At 40.6% G+C, this 15,716-nt stretch overlaps 1 protein-coding gene across 1 annotated transcript in view; it reads left to right on the top strand.

Moving 5' to 3' along the window:
- VWF (von Willebrand factor) overlaps window positions 1-15,716 on the top strand; it is a 145,479-nt gene that overhangs the window by 96,866 nt on the left and 32,897 nt on the right. Inside the window, exons 36-40 of the mRNA XM_040595803.1 lie at window positions 816-993; window positions 3,396-3,616; window positions 4,605-4,797; window positions 5,406-5,747; window positions 12,505-12,710. Coding sequence (XP_040451737.1) covers window positions 816-993; window positions 3,396-3,616; window positions 4,605-4,797; window positions 5,406-5,747; window positions 12,505-12,710 — 1,140 coding nt within the window. The remainder of the gene's footprint in view (window positions 1-815; window positions 994-3,395; window positions 3,617-4,604; window positions 4,798-5,405; window positions 5,748-12,504; window positions 12,711-15,716) is intronic.

The following is a 15,716-nucleotide window of genomic DNA, read 5'->3' as shown; positions in this document are numbered from 1 at the left end:
TTGACCCTATTTATGGACTTTAGAGCTCTGTGGGACGGGGGCCAGAGAGCTCAGCTTTTTGCAGATATGAATCTTGAGATATTTCAGATTGTAAGCACATCTATTTCTCTGTCATTTATTAGTATGTAATCTTGGTGCCTTAAAATTTAGACTGCCTTAAAAATTACTGTCCTTTAGAAGATGAGAACATATTTTCTATTTTATTTTTAATTTTACAAAACCACTATGTGTATCTAATAACATTAATCTGGTAAAGGAACAATTTCCCTTTGGGAAGGGAGGAACCGTTTTAAAGTTTTGGAGTTGTGGATAAAATAACTAGAGTATTACACACCTTTCTAGCTTGGAACAAATATTGTTAATTCCTGCTGTGCCATGACCATCTGTGCTCAGAGCTCTTTCTAAAATAATTTTATGGCTTATGAAAACTAAAGGCTTTGACATTTAAAGAAAAGCTAAGGGGAATTCTTTGTTGGCTATGCTATTCACGCATGCTGTAGGATGGCTAAACTAACAATAGATGGAGTACCAGATACTTCATTCTGCTGTAAAAAAAAACCATCTCCTGTTCTAGATTATTATCTTTTGCTTGGAATTTCAGAGTCTATTTCCTACAGCGTTGCTAATTTAAACTTTCTCATCCTCTTGAAGTCCTTAATACACTGCCTTCTATTATTTAATTGTCCAAGGCTAATTTGAGTAGCACTGCTGCCAGTGTCACTTTACTTGCTAGCTGTAGGATAGTGGCAGCAGCCAAATGTTGCATTTTTCTCCCCTCTGCCCATGTTCTTTTCAATTGTTGTCTCCCTATCTAGCCTGGTGATAAATGGACATTAGCAGACCAGTGCCACACTGTGACATGCTTTCCAGGAGATTACACAGTTCTGGAGAGTCACCAAATTAACTGTGAGAGGATGCCAAAGCCAGTATGTCACAGCAATCTTCCTGCAGTTAAGATTGAAGAAACTTGTGGTTGCCGATGGATGTGTCCATGTGAGTATCTATCTTTGCATGCGTGCCTCTCCCTCCCCACCACTTGAAATGTGTAACAGAGAAGTATTGCTGAACGGAGCTGCTCAGCTGTACACATCAGAGATGACTGGGGTGGGAGGACTTGATGCTGTACACAGGTTAAACATCTAGGTGCGTGCAAGTCTCACTGGTGCCTGGAATGTGGAACGCTATTTGCAAGTTCAGGGCCACCAATCCCTTTAGATATCCAAAATTTTAACACCTCAAGTTTTAGCATTTCCTAAAAGCCCATTTGATTATCCAAACCCTTTAAAGCTAACATTTCTGTTTTGATGTAAGTATTTCAAAAAAGTAGAAAGGTTTTAGTGGAGTAATAACAAATATTTTAAAATGCTTAAAAGATAGTTTTGGTGATATCTACCCATAGAAAATGCATCTGTAATAATTTTCTTGATCCTAAATGCATTGACAGCCACATGAAGGCATTACTTTGGGCATTCAAAACGTGTCTTCATAAAGAATTTCTGAAAGGATGAAATGAAAATTACCATTTCTACTGTTAAGCTGATTATCATGAGAAGACCTATAGTTAACTTGAGATTGCTCCTGTTTAACATGAGCTAACAATTGTTTAACTCTGCAAATGTAATGAGCCATGATACCCAAGATTTTACTTTTTTTTTCCCCCAAGGTGCTACAGCTTGTGAGGGAAAAGTAGTAAGTTTTCATGCATTATAGAAGGAGGGGATAAAAAAATCCCCAACCCCACCTAGCTGATCAAAACCCCACAGGTAAAGCACCCTTCTTTAAATGACAGGGTGATGCTGTGTCAACTAAAGCAATGTCTGCCCATCTGTAGCAGGCAGGAAGGCGGATTTGGATGCTGAAGTCAGAGCCCAAACTCACAGCAACCAGTAAACTTTAGAGATGGACATAGCAAAGTAGGTGCTTAGTAGGAGGTCACTGTTCTTCAGCATCTCTTTGTTGTTCAGGGTGGAGGCTGGTTAAATCTGCGCTGCAGGAGCACAGCAGTGCATAGTTAATTGACTCTCCTGACTCAGTGAAGCCGTATGCAGTTATTCAGAGAGCTAAAGCACGCTTTCGGGTGATTGCTTGACAGTATGGATGATATGACAAATGCTTTTGCAAGGAGGAAGTACTTGAAAAAGTGTTCTTATGTCATATAACTGAGTTCAGAGAACAGATCAGGAGCTATACCATAAAGGTATTCCTTTGCTGAACTAGTTACAAGTTTTATAGTAACATGATTTGCAACATGTAATTCATGGCTATTGGGTGATTTTGGACGTCATTTAAATGGATTGCATCAATACATGTTGTGCTACAGAACACCTAGGAGAAATTTAAAAGGATTCTATTATCCTTGGAATTTGTTTAGATGTCCATGAACAAAAAAATGGTTGAGAAATAGTGTTTCATTTCTAACTTATTTCATTATTGTTTATATGTGAACTTTATAAGCAGGTAGAGCAAAATATCTGAAAATACACGACTGCTCCAAAGGGAGCTTGCTTGATTGCTTTTTTGTTTTGCTTTTTTTTGGTTAAGCACAGGTTGCTCTTTGTAACAGATTATTCTCAGATTTCAAGTAGAAGCCAGGTAGCTGAATTATTCACAATGAGAATTTTCTAACTACCTGTTTAACTGACATTGTTTTTATTGTCCTTATTATCTTTAAGTAAAAGATTTGAAAATGCATGAGTCGGAAACATCCTTTTACTTAAGTTTTGTTTTGGTATTTGTGAGATTGTAATCCTTGTTTTCCAGTTAACGAAGACAAGAAATTGTTTATGATCTAATGACCAAGACACTGAGCTGTCAGTTGGCCATTAGTTTATTCTGTGCACATTATCTCTCTGCCCTTTTCCTGTTTCATATCTGGAAAAAAAAAAAAAAAAAAAAAGGTAGAGTCCCCTAGTTTCAACATGATATGTGTTTGATAAGCATGAATTAGTGTTATTCTGTTTTTAATGTAATACTGCACAGAATAAAATGCAATACCATGGTACAAATGCAATGCAAAACGTAGACTGTAACATACTTTTTTTTTTTTTCCTACAAATAGGGAAGGGGTTTTCCCTGCTTTTATTTTTCATATAAAAATTATTAATATTAAATGTAAGTGAATTTCCTGCAAAAGGATTTTCTATGAGTTTATCCAAACCTTTTGTAATACTAATGGCTCCAGATGAAGATACTTGGGGGGGCGGGGGGGCGGGGGGGGAAGGGAAGTGAAGTATTTACCAAAGTTTCTTGTCAGTGATTTCTTACAGCATTTGCAATTCATTACCTTCCTAGCTTTCTCAATTAATTGGTTCCACATATCCATAATGATTGTGAAGAAACAATCACATTTGAATAAAAGCAAATGTCTTTTTTTTTTTTTCTTCATTGATTTGCAGGTGTCTGTATGGGAAGTTCATCTCGACATATTGTCACTTTTGATGGGCTGAATTTTAAGCTGACCGGCAATTGCTCTTACACCTTGTTTCAAGACATGCAACATGATGTTGAAGTTCTCCTCCATGAAGGACCATGCAGAGCAACACCAAAGATTAACTGTATGGACTCCATTGAAGTGAAACATCATGGTGTATCTGTTCAGCTCTTCAGTGACATGACAGTAAGCTAAATGCAATGAAATGATCTGTGCATTGTCTGCTCTTGCTATAAAATTCAGGTTACGAGGCCAAATTTGTACCCTTTATCTAGTTTCCCCTTGCAGCCTATTCTTAGGCTTCTGAGCAAATGCCTCATTTCAATTTCATGATACAGTCTATGTTCACATAATGACCCAGACACATTTCTCCTCTCGCTTTCCCCATTGTGCTCATGTGACAATGTCAAGAACATGGAATTTGGCAATATCTCCCTGACACTGCTGCCAGAAAGGCAGGGATTATAGACAGGACATACTGCACTCTGATTCTTCTCTTTTGGCAGAGGTCCTTTACACGATGTTAACATTTGGTACATGGGAGGGGAGTCTATTCTTCACAAATTTATACATGACTGGCTAGTTGAAGAACAAAGTAGTTGGTTCTTTCCTTTGTGTAGATGGATCTCAGCATTAGAAGAAAGGCCAACTTAGTATGCATTACATCTTTTTAATAGGCAGATAAGTATTCAAATTCAATACAACACATTAGTCAATCTCTGGGTTTCTCAGACATGCAGGAACTGGTTAGCCAGCAAAGGTGATCTCTTCTGACATGTGTAGCAAAACAGGATGGACCAAAACACCTGCACCAAGTTCTGAATGGTGGTGGGCAGCCTTGTCTTTCACTGAGGTTCATTGGTAATCAGGGTCTGTAGGCAGCATTTTAGCTTCATGACATTAGATTGCTAGTCTATTCGTATGTGGTGCTGAAGAAATGCACTCATATGGGAGAACGTTGACAGAGAAGTTCATGTAATGCACGGTATGAAGGTCAATTAGTTCTGTATATTTTTCAAATTGATGTGCAAACAGCTTGCAAAATTGGCTCATGTCAACATTCAGTTGGATCTTCAAGTACTTGTGAAGTCAAAATGTATTTCAATTGTAAGATTGGATTGATCTTAGCTACTTCCTAGAACTGATATGATGATGTTGCCTTTTTTGAAAACAGGTGACTGTTGACGGTGAAAGGATTCATATACCCTATTCTAGCAGTTTGTTTGAAGTCACTGTCTATGGAGCAATAATGCATGAAATCAAGTTCTCCCATCTTGGACATAATCTCACATTTACTCCAATAAGCAATGAATTTATTCTTAAACTTAATTCAAAGAGCTTTTCTTCAGGAACACGAGGGCTTTGTGGTAAGTTTGAAAGCTAGTAATTCTCACAGCTTCCTACTTGGACTTGAACTGCTATATATGCAATTTGTGTGGCCCTGAACCTGTAAAATCTCTGGCTGAACTGATCCCCTGTTGCTGGCACATTGCTAAGCCATGTAGATTTTTCTACTGTGCCCATCGATATAAGAGCTCATTGACTCCTAGTAACACCTTAGAAAGAACAGGATAGACATGTTTTACTTATTTCACACTACCTTTTCAAGGAGATTAGTTTTTTATGGGGGTTTAGCTTACATAGACATATGTGAGGGCGACAACCTATGCTTGCAGTGAAGGTGAAAGGTCTGTAAGGGGTACTACTACCTGGGAGAATTAATTGTATGGTATCTTCAATGGCATAATCTGTTGCATAGCCTCTATCTCCTGTAATAAGGGAAGGGGAAACAAGACCCAGGGTTTTTATGCCTCTGTTGATAATAGCTGTAAGGAATATCGTTCATTCCCCTTCCCCTCGGCATTCACTGAGTGGCCCCAGCCAGCTCTGTCTTGTCCTGTGCCTGTTTTCTCCAAGTTTATTTTATTGTTGACTGTATTCAGACTTTTTCTTTTCCTTTTACTTACCCTCATAGGGTTGTGTGACCAGAACCACATCAATGACTTCACGTTACGTGATGGCTCTGTCACAACCGACAGCAGTGTTTTTATCCAAGACTGGACAGTGAAAGAGCTGGGGAAGATCTGTGAATTCCACAGAGAAGAGAGATGCTCTGAGCATGCAACGAGCCACTGCCGCCTTCTGCTCTCCGATCAGTTTGCAGAGTGTCATAGGGTGATCTCCCCCAACATGTTCTACGAGGCCTGCACAGAGACCAGCTGCTATGAGGACGAAGCCTGCGAGATGATAACTTCCTACGCTCACATCTGCAGGGAAAACGGCATCTGCGTAGACTGGAGAACGCGCGAGTTTTGTCGTAAGGGTTTTACTCTATGTGAAAACTGATATGGAAACTGTGTTATTTGGTGATGGTGGTGACAATGGCTATCTTGTCAGTGTAGTATTAATTTTTGAATGCTGTGTAATGGGACAGAAGTTCCAGACCAAGTTTACCATACTTCTTGCATACATATTGCGGATCTGATAGCTTGTTTGTCATCAACTAAGTTGCGTTACATGGAAAAAGTGTTTCTTGGTAAATACCTAACTAGTAAAATGCAAGGTAGTTATGCAAGGCTAGAAGGATAACCCATGACATAAAAATACAGTGAAAGCTGTGCACAGGTAAACACAGCTTTGTGATAGTACCTGACTTTGCAGCCACCAAACCATCGTGGGGCCAGGTCTGGAGTGAGAATCTGCTCTGATTCTGCCAGGCAGTTTTAGCTGCAGATATTCTTGCTTTGGTGCAGACATTGGAGGATCTGTACAAGGCAGACAGGGAAACTCATAATTTGGACTAGTGGAACTGCTTCCCAGCCTGTCACTGTTGTAGCTGCACATAGTGGCACAGAATAAGATGTTTCTCTGTAATAGTTTCACAAATTCCCCTTTCCAACCAAAGCCTATACCTTTCAGACAGTGACGGAAGAGCCAGAGTGTTTTTAAGTTTCTACTGCAGTGAAAAATGGGGAAATGGCCCCTCTCCATGGTGCCTTTTCTTGCTAGCACATGAAAGCTGCACTGATCAAACCAGCTGTAATTTGCTTTGCAAATCTGGTTCTCCTTCTGGCTGTGTTTTGCTTGTGTTTCGCGGGTGAAGAGTTTTCTGTGAGAAAGCAGTATATCGGGATGTGAGTCTTGCAGATTGCCCAGAGCCCAAGGGATGCAGGACAAGAATGCTACTGATAAATTCAGGGGGTTGTCACTTTGAATACCTGCTCCCCTAGATTCTTATAGACATAAGTAGTTCCGGCCTATCTTCCTGGTTGTTTTTTTTTGTTTGTTTGGGTTTTTTTTTGGTTTTTTTGTTTGTTTGTTTGTTTGTTTGGTGTTTTTTTTTTTGGTTTTTTTTTTTTTTTTTTTTTTTTTTTTTGCTTTTCTCCTTACGGTGCTGTTGTGAGGCATACCTAAAGATCTGCCAAAAATGCAACATATAGTTAAGTACAAATAAATAACTCTTGAGGTGGCGTATTCTGTACCTTTTCCTGTTAGTCTGTCTGCAGTGAGGGTTACAGATATTGAGATATTCACTTGATGTTTCTGATTTAATCAGGCATCTGAGATGTGTATGTTTGTAGGCATTTTCTTTCCCAGCTAGCCCCTCATATAGTGTCTTGATATTCTAGGTTTTTTTCACATCTTCTGCCTCTCCAGTTTAGTCAGTTCTCGATGCCTGGCTTTCTTTCCCTCTTGCTGCCCAGATACTTTTCATTTCAGAACTGGAGAACTAACATCCTAACGGCATGATACCACAAAAATTCAGTACATGTTTTAGTTTTGTTCATGTTTTAAACTCAGACTGAAGGAATGATGGGATAGGAAGTCAAGAATGTGAATGTGAATTTGGCCTGAGCCTCTGGTTAGTGTCTTAAATGTCTTTCCAGGACAGGTTATTGAAGAACACGTTACTGTTGCAGGCTGAATCTTTTAAGAAACAACGCAGTCTGTTTGGAGCATAGTCCTGGAAGGCAGAGGAAGAGTATTGCCATTTTCCAAATCTGGTGCTTCAGTCAGACTTTGCAAATTATAATGTTCAAGGCTGAATGTCAGTGGAGTAACTTAATAACGCTTTGCAGTTTTGAAATTCCCATCTTGTTAGACAGTGTATACAAGGATAGAGAAAGAGTTGCCCATTTTAACACTAGTTGCATGAAACAGTCCTTAGTGTCCTAACAACAGCATCATCATCTTCCTTCAATCAGGTGCATGTGTGCAGCTGGCAAAAATTAAATTGCCAATTACAGGGGCATTATACAGGCTACATTAATGACTAAATAGGCAGTGCAGCTTAATCACTCTACAACAATGTTAGTAGCAATGGCATGGTCTGGGATACCTTGCTTCCTTCCCTCCAACTCCATTAAATCCCTGTCATTTTGGTAGAGTTTGATTTGGGATGTTGTCAGTGCATATTAGGACATTTCAAGCAGTACAAGTCCTTCCTGACTGCATTGCCTGGATGGGAGAATATACTCGCTGGAATATCGGATAGAGGCAGGGCCTGTTCTCCATCCTGTTTGTTCAGTTCCACTGCCTGAGCATTCTGTAGTCCTTTTTGGGAGGATGGATGTGTTGAGTGGTAACTGGTAGACTCCAGCTTTGTGTCAATGGATGGAAGGAAACTCTACTCCAAGGTGGGAGTGCATAGTGAAGAAGATGTTTTAATTTTTTTTTTTTTTTAATTTTTCCCCCCCGGCCGCTCCCCCTGACCCCACACTTAGTAGACCTCAGTTGCAGCAGCCTGGATTTTCCACTGATAGCTGTGTAACCCTGAGGTGTAGAATATATACCTCTTGACCAGGCTCACCCTCACAGCGAATGTCTGTTGAATAGGGTTTCCACTTCAGTGACAGCACGGGCTCTATCTTAATGTGAAGATCATAGGGATTTCTAAAAAATCACTGTGTTACTAATATTGACACATGTTGGGATTCAGTTTTGCGTGAAGAGGAAGCTTTATTCACCTGGGAATAGGATTGTTTGTATAGTGATTAATGAATGAACTGAGATATATTAATTCTGCAGTTATAAAAGAAATAACAGCTCATGTGGACGTGATGAAGTCAGCTTTGAACTGTGTAGTTCAAATAACAGTAGCAGTCAGCAAATTTTGCTCAGAAAGCAGAAATACCGAGAAGATAAATGACAGCAGCAGCAGTAGCAGTTGTTAATCTTCATATGCTGATGTTTCCATAAGTGCTTCTCAGCAGCTCTTCAAGCTCATTTGTATGCAATGTGGACATGCCCTCTAGGTACTTGCTCATGGTAGCTTGCAGATGAATTAAATTTAGATAGGTAGTTGATGCCTGCATGGTGTAGGAAGCAAACAGTAGTTGGTACTACTCAGTAGAGCTGTGGTTTTCTGAGGAACATGCTGGTGGCTCTCAGGAGCTGTAGGGATTCCTGCAAAAATATTTTGCTTGAAAACAGCATTTTTCATGAACCATTCTGGTTGTCGGAAGGTTTTATATTTTGTCTTTCGTTGGGTTGTTTTGCAGGCCCAGGTTAGAAAGCAAATGCATAACAGGTTGTGCCTGCTCAGCTGAGGGGCAGTGACATCTGGCAGAGAAGCAAGAACAAGATTCAAGAGGAGGAGGAGGAGGAGAGAAAACAATGGGATACAAAACCCCTTTAAGCCACCTCTGCTAGTGAAGCATTTGTGTAGTGGAACTACACTGAGATTATCCGCTGCTGGGTGCTCACTGTGTAAGCAAGGCGTGCTGATGAGGACCATAACAGCTGAAGGATTTAAACCATGACTTGGAAATCAGCAGTATGGGGGTGGCTTTCTGACTGTCTTCAGCTGATCTGGGACAATTTTTCTCTTCCTCTTCCACCTCCAGCCATGCCTTCCCACTCCTTTTGCTGTGCTGGCAGTAGTCCTCACATGCAGTTTGGTGAGCTGTGAAAACTAGCTGTAAAAGGGGAAAAAGTGCCAGCAGAAAAGAGCAGCTGAGTGAGGAGATTAGGGAAAAGAGTGGACTGCAGCTTTTGATGGCAGCACTGACCTCAGTTCGTTTAATGTGGCCTTGAAACAACTCCCAAGAACATTGGAAAAACCCTTCTACACATATTTCTTTGGGTAAAGATGACAGTTATGGGGGGGGTGGGGGTGGGGGGTTTAAGACAACTGTGCCTGAGCAAGGTGGGGAGCTACTGGCCCTGTAATATTATTCACTGCATCTTCATGAGCACTGGCATTTTAGCTGTCCTTTTGGCTGCACATGACAGGACAGTGAGGCAAAAGGCAGGTCAGCAGTATGTGACCTCAGGAGTGAGCTAGCTAGCTACTGAACTTGTGCTAGGTTATACTGCTGCTAAGAAAGAGTGGCATTGTTGCCTGAAAGGATGGATGCCTTTCTTCATGCATCACAGGCTTGAAAAGCACCCCTCCCCTAAATACCAATTTAGTACTTTAACCAAGGATGCTCGCTCTTGTGTGTTTGAGCCACAAAGTCAGAGTTAATACCGGTGCAAACTGTTGCTGGGTCTCTCACTCTGAATTAGTTAAATGGCTTATTTTATTTTGATGGAGTATACACCTTCTGTGGATCCTTATAGATGTTATTTTCTCCCAACCAGTAGCTACTAGGAATAGCTACTGTAATGTAAAAGAAAAATAAGCAGCCAAAGAAATGCCAATACTGAAATGTGCCAGATGACCCTTTGAAATCATACGTGTACGGGACCGTTTCCCTGCCCCGCCCCCCCCCCCCCCCCCCCCCCCCCGATTTTCTTTTACTATTCCCTGTTTGAAAAAAGAGGTCATCTTTTAATGGAGCCCACAAACAGAATAAATATCAATCCATGATCATAGTAGCATCATATAGGCTAGTATTTGAGGTAGATTTCTTTTGAAACTAATTTGGGGAAAAATTGCTCTTCTATTATATAGTTTTCAGTCTTATTTTCACCTTTTGCTGCTAGCTGCAGTCTTTTCCTTTTCATTCAGAAGCAACAGGCATTTGAGGTGAGCACTGAAGTAGCCACCCAGGAGGGTGGCTTGTTGAAATACTTGTTTCTGAGGCTGAGCGTGGGGAGTCCTTCATGCCTGCTCACATTCCATACCTCTGGCAGAAGTTTCCATACCAAAAGCAATTATGTGTATGTCAAGTAGGTCCTGGCCAAATCTCTGCAGCATAAGGGCAGTAGTGTGTCTGAGGTGGCTTTCTGCAATCACCGGGTTCTCATTATTCCAGTAGGGTGAAAGGGATGGTTAGGGTGATTCTTCTGGACGTTGGTGGAGTGTATCCCATCTTTTGACACTGCTTACGTACATCTCATTCCCATGCTGTGAAGGACAGAGGTGACTTCAAAACAAAGGCATTCATGTGATCTCATGTATATTTCTTTTGCAAAACATAACCACCTAGTTTCTTCCTTCCTTCAGAAAGCATTGCCATTCTACACAGGCACATAGGCCTTTTGGTAGCACATCTGGAGTCTGGAGCACAGTCCTTCATTGCATTTTTCACATGCCTGACTCGTTAATGCCAGCCAAAGAGGAGGAAGGAGAAGGGGCTATGCTACATGAAGTACATTAGAGACTTTAGCATTGGTACTCATTCTGCTTGAGAGCTGTCCAGGTTCTGTGCTGATGGGCATCAGCATTAAACTCAAAAATAAATCTAATTTTGTACAGAGAAAGTTCACTAGCCCTAAAGCAGATCTAGCAGTAGGTAAGCAAGATGAAAGCCAGTGTGGTGAGTATATTTACTCACTCTGGAATAAAAGGAAATGACATGCTACCTTAATAGGTGCTGCGGATGTATTTTCAGATATTTATTAGAGTTGACGTGAGACCATCAGAGGCAGTAAGCACTGGTGTTTACACTCTGTGTTTACAGAACTGTTTCTGGAAATGAGTTCTGGAAAACATGGTGTAGTCTAGGTAGCTGATCATTAGTACAGGTTTCCAGAATCCAGCCAAAGCATTTCATGGTGGCACTGGACACCCCACCAAACTCCTGTGCCTTTTCAAGTTCCTCTGCATCTGCTGAACTATGATGGCTATCTACACATACATCCATAGATTCCAACACACTAGAAATAATTGAATTTAGCACAGCTTGAAACCAAAAAGGGTTAACATTAAAGACATCTATTTTCTGCTTCTTTTGGCTGCTAAGAAGGGTGTGTGTAGACAGTTCAGCTGATGAATGCTTGTTTGGTTGGGAGCTCAGGTCTTCATTCAGTAATTTTATTTCAGTGTTTTTTGTCAGGGGACTGAAAAAAAGTTTCATAAACCTCACAGCAGTCACAAATAGGGAAATAAGAAACACTTTCCTAATTGAAGCTGTAGAGAAAAATAAAAAAGGCTTAAGGGAGCACACAGTATGGAAGCTGTGTCCACAGGTTTCTTGAACAGCTGTAGCCTTAGTTTTGTGTTTGCTTTTAAAGACAATACCTCAGTCTGGGGCACTCATCAGTAAAAAATTTATGTATTGGCTTAGGGGGGAATGCAACTTTCCTTGATTTAGTTAATTGTGTTAATAAGGCTATTCAGTTAATAAGGTGCAGAAATCCAGCAGGTTCAGTTTTGAAGTACCAAAATGTTCTGTTTGTTAGCTTTCTTTAGTTGCTTGGGAACACTTCTGCCTATCAGATTGTAAAAAAAAATATCTTTGTTCAGTGCTTTAGTCTGTCCTGGGTATCTCCTAACCATGCACGGGTACCAGTGCTTCTCTAATACATGTCAAGGTGGTTCTAAATTCTTCTATCTCTTGCCTAGTGTTGAAAACAAAGTTAGGCAGGATGGTCAGCTCATGTAAGCCATTGTATTGTGTCATTTGTAGGGTAAGTCATACTTCACTGATTCCTATAGCCTAAAAATGTGGCTTGATGATTTCTGCATGGACTGTAACTTAAGCAGTTGCCTTCAATCACTTTCCACTGTGGATTTTGTTAGTTTTAAAAACATATTTTCAGTTAGTGGCTGCAGAGGACAAAATATGTTCACAGATGATGGCTTTCAAAAACCTGAACAGAATTGTTAAGAAAATGTGAGTGGAAACATTTATCTGCATTTCAGATCTCTTTATCTAAAGAGTTTTTTTTTCTGTCTTCCTCAGCAATGAAATGTCTCACATATTTGACATATGATCACTGCCACAAAGCCTGCGTAAAGCACTGTGAGAATAGTACCAAACTCAGTGTCTGCAAGGATTATCCCACAGAAGGCTGCTTCTGTCCAGATGGACAGGTGATTTTTAATGACAGCTGTGTTGATGAAGAGGTCTGCACACAATGCATCGGTGAAGATGGCACACACCATCAGGTAACCATATACTGAGCAGCTTACCTTTGTGAATGGTTGGGGTTCATGCTTTTGCGAGTAAATCTGTCTTATAAGTCTGTTTTCCCCTTTGGATACTTTATTTTCTAGCTCAGTTCCTCATAACTGGCTGGCTGTCAGCCCCATGTAGCTCCCCTAGTGTGAAATTGGCTGGGATGGATATAAAATTCACAGCTGGGACTGTGCAGACCCGGAAATGCATGACAAATTTGTGTGAAGGGAGGTCTAGAGGAAGAGAGGAGGGATGGCATAAGTCAACATTTACCAAGATAAACACCTCCATTCAGCAGGCTTTTACCAGTAATGACAATTCAATCATAAATCTGTAACCTTTACTTAAAAAGTATTGTATTGTCTTTGCAAAGCTTATTGAAAGGTTTTCAGTGGTTGGTGTGGAACAGTGAGACTGAGGTGACCTTATGTCGAGTTGTATTAGTTTACACCCCTTTTTTTGATAAGAATATTACTTTGATGAAATTCATCATTTTAGTTTTACTGGAAATCCACTTTCCTCAGTTAAGTCAGATCTCTCTATGGCAGAATTGGATTGGGAAGAGCTATGGGTGCCGGCTGCCAGACTGCAGTGAAAAAGACTGTTGATTTCCATTTCAGCATCACACAGTGGGTGTGCAAACTCCTCCCTGCATCCCCTGTTCCAAGTAACAGGGGTTGTTACTCTTCACCCCCAGCTACTCAGCTCTGGGAGTTTTCATCTAAGTCAGCCAATCCTCTTCTTAAATCTGCAGTTTTGTTATGGGACTTTAAAGAGAAGGACTTTAATTTCAGTGTTTTATGGGCTTTAGATTCTTAATGAGATTTTTGAATGGTCTTATATTCACCAAACCTGCTGTGAAAGACATAAATGTTTTTGTAACAGAACTTCTGTAAATAACAGAAGTATCTGTGTGTGTATAGTCTATTCTTTAAGTAAAAAGATAGATTTAAAAAAGGAAATGAATGTATGTTCTCCGAATTACTTAATTTGAATGTGCAAATTTAGACTCACATTTTGTTCAGTGAGAAATGTGTTATAAACATTTACAGTTAAATTGCAAGGAAGCAAAGACTATTTGTGGCTGAAACACCTGTTTTAAGTACTGTTTGCACTGATTAACACAATGACAAAAATCAAACTTAAAAAAGCAAGCACCTTGCTTTAGGTGACAGGGTACCAGTGACCAATGCACTTGACTTAGTGAAGGAAGCACTTTGCGAGAGCAGGACGTGTACTGATGGCGGGTCTGGACTAAGAGTCCCGCAGCCTGCCCGCACACAGGACAGGTCCCCGCTGGTCCAAGGACCCCACTTTGCCATGGCTTGTGCCTTGGTGCAGCCTGCTGGTACTGTCAAACTGCAGCACACTGCAAAAGCCTTCACTAAATACCATTTCGAGGGTTTCCTACTGCTGGGCTGAGGGGCTGGTGCAGGAGCCTCAGGTGTACATACCCTATGGATTTTGGCAGCAAAAGGGAAGACGCAGGGAAAGTGCATTTGTTCCACAATGGCATTATCATAATGATGCTTTCCAAAACAAAAAGTTTGAGTTTTCTGAAGGATTGAGCACATGCACCTTCTGTTAGCTTTTCCTTTAGGGTTGCAGTGTCCCCATACACAGGGCCACAATTTTTTTCTGTGTTCTCTTTTGGATCTTTGTTTCAAATACAGTATCACTGGATTTGTGTTGTGCTTGTAAAGTTGGTAAAACGGAAGGAAAAAAATATCCAGTAATTTTTGTAATAAAGGGAATAAAAAAAAATCATTTCTTTTGAAGGAAAAAATATCTTGCAATGTATGTAATCGCTGCCCTAAACATAGTACAATTGTGCACAACTCTCAGTGACCCTGATAACTCTAGTTATTGTATTTCGATTCTATATGAAATAGTTGTTGCAAATGCAGATTAAAGTCATGGATCTGTGTGCCTTAAATCCTTGAATCCTTGGGCAATGCAGTGCATTTTCCATTTAAATAATTGTTCCAAGCCCTTGTGGATGGAGAAAAGCCTAGCGCATGTCTTGGGAATAATGTTTGCAGTGATATCTACTTGTTTCTGCTGAAGTTCTAAAATTCATGAGTTGTTGCATGCCCCTTAATGGAGTTTTAACTGAAAACCTCTCATCTGTACCCCAATGGCAGGGCTTAGATGCAGCTGCTGTGTGGATGGGGAGGTGGAGGGCTGGGGAGGATCGGCTCACACGGCCGGTTTGCGTCTCCACCATTGCAGGATTAGCTGTGTGAGCACTACAACAGGCAGTGCAACTGGTGGTGGGTTATGATTTCCTTAACCCCCTTCTTTCCCCTCTGGTGTTCATTCCTCTGTTCCTTTCTACCCAAGATCGTGTTTGGGCTTATGGGTTTCTCAGTACCAATGCCCATATAGAGCTCTATTAACACCTTGCTCTCTTGTCATTTCTTCTGGTATTAGAAAGAGACTTCTACTTATGCTGAAGAAAACCTGTGTGAAAATCAAGGCTGTTGAAAGTGTTGGAGTAAACGTTGTGATTCTCTTTCTCTGTGTCTTGAAATGTCCACGTGCTTTTCACATCATCACCTGCAAATGTAGGCATCCTCTGTCAGCTGCCTTCTCAGGACTTTTTAACCCCGAGGCCAGTGAATGCTCTGTCAGAGGGCTCAGAGTTGTTTTGCTAAGCCCTGAGTTAATGTCCTTAGCTTGCATCGATGTATTGCTAGTATTCTTTGACTAAAATAGATTTCCTATGGATTAACTGACCCTATGCGATTTGGTTCCTAAGCTATGTTAAACCTCTGATTGGCTTGTTCGAGCATGGCTGGTGTCTTATCCTTGCCATGCTTTAACCTTTGAAAGTAAACTGTCTTTTCAGACTCCTGTGATGGCTTACAATACATAGATGTGTCTGGGTACGGGTGACGGTATGCTTAGATATTTTCTTTCTTTCTTCCTCTTATTAAAGGTCTCAGTAGACCATTTTTAAACTGTACTCCAGAGTTTTTTCGATGATGCTTTTT

The sequence above is a fragment of the Falco naumanni genome, chromosome 5, assembly GCF_017639655.2.
Source record: "Falco naumanni isolate bFalNau1 chromosome 5, bFalNau1.pat, whole genome shotgun sequence".
Classification (NCBI taxonomy): domain Eukaryota; kingdom Metazoa; phylum Chordata; class Aves; order Falconiformes; family Falconidae; genus Falco; species Falco naumanni.
This window is presented reverse-complemented; position numbering and strand designations above follow the sequence as displayed.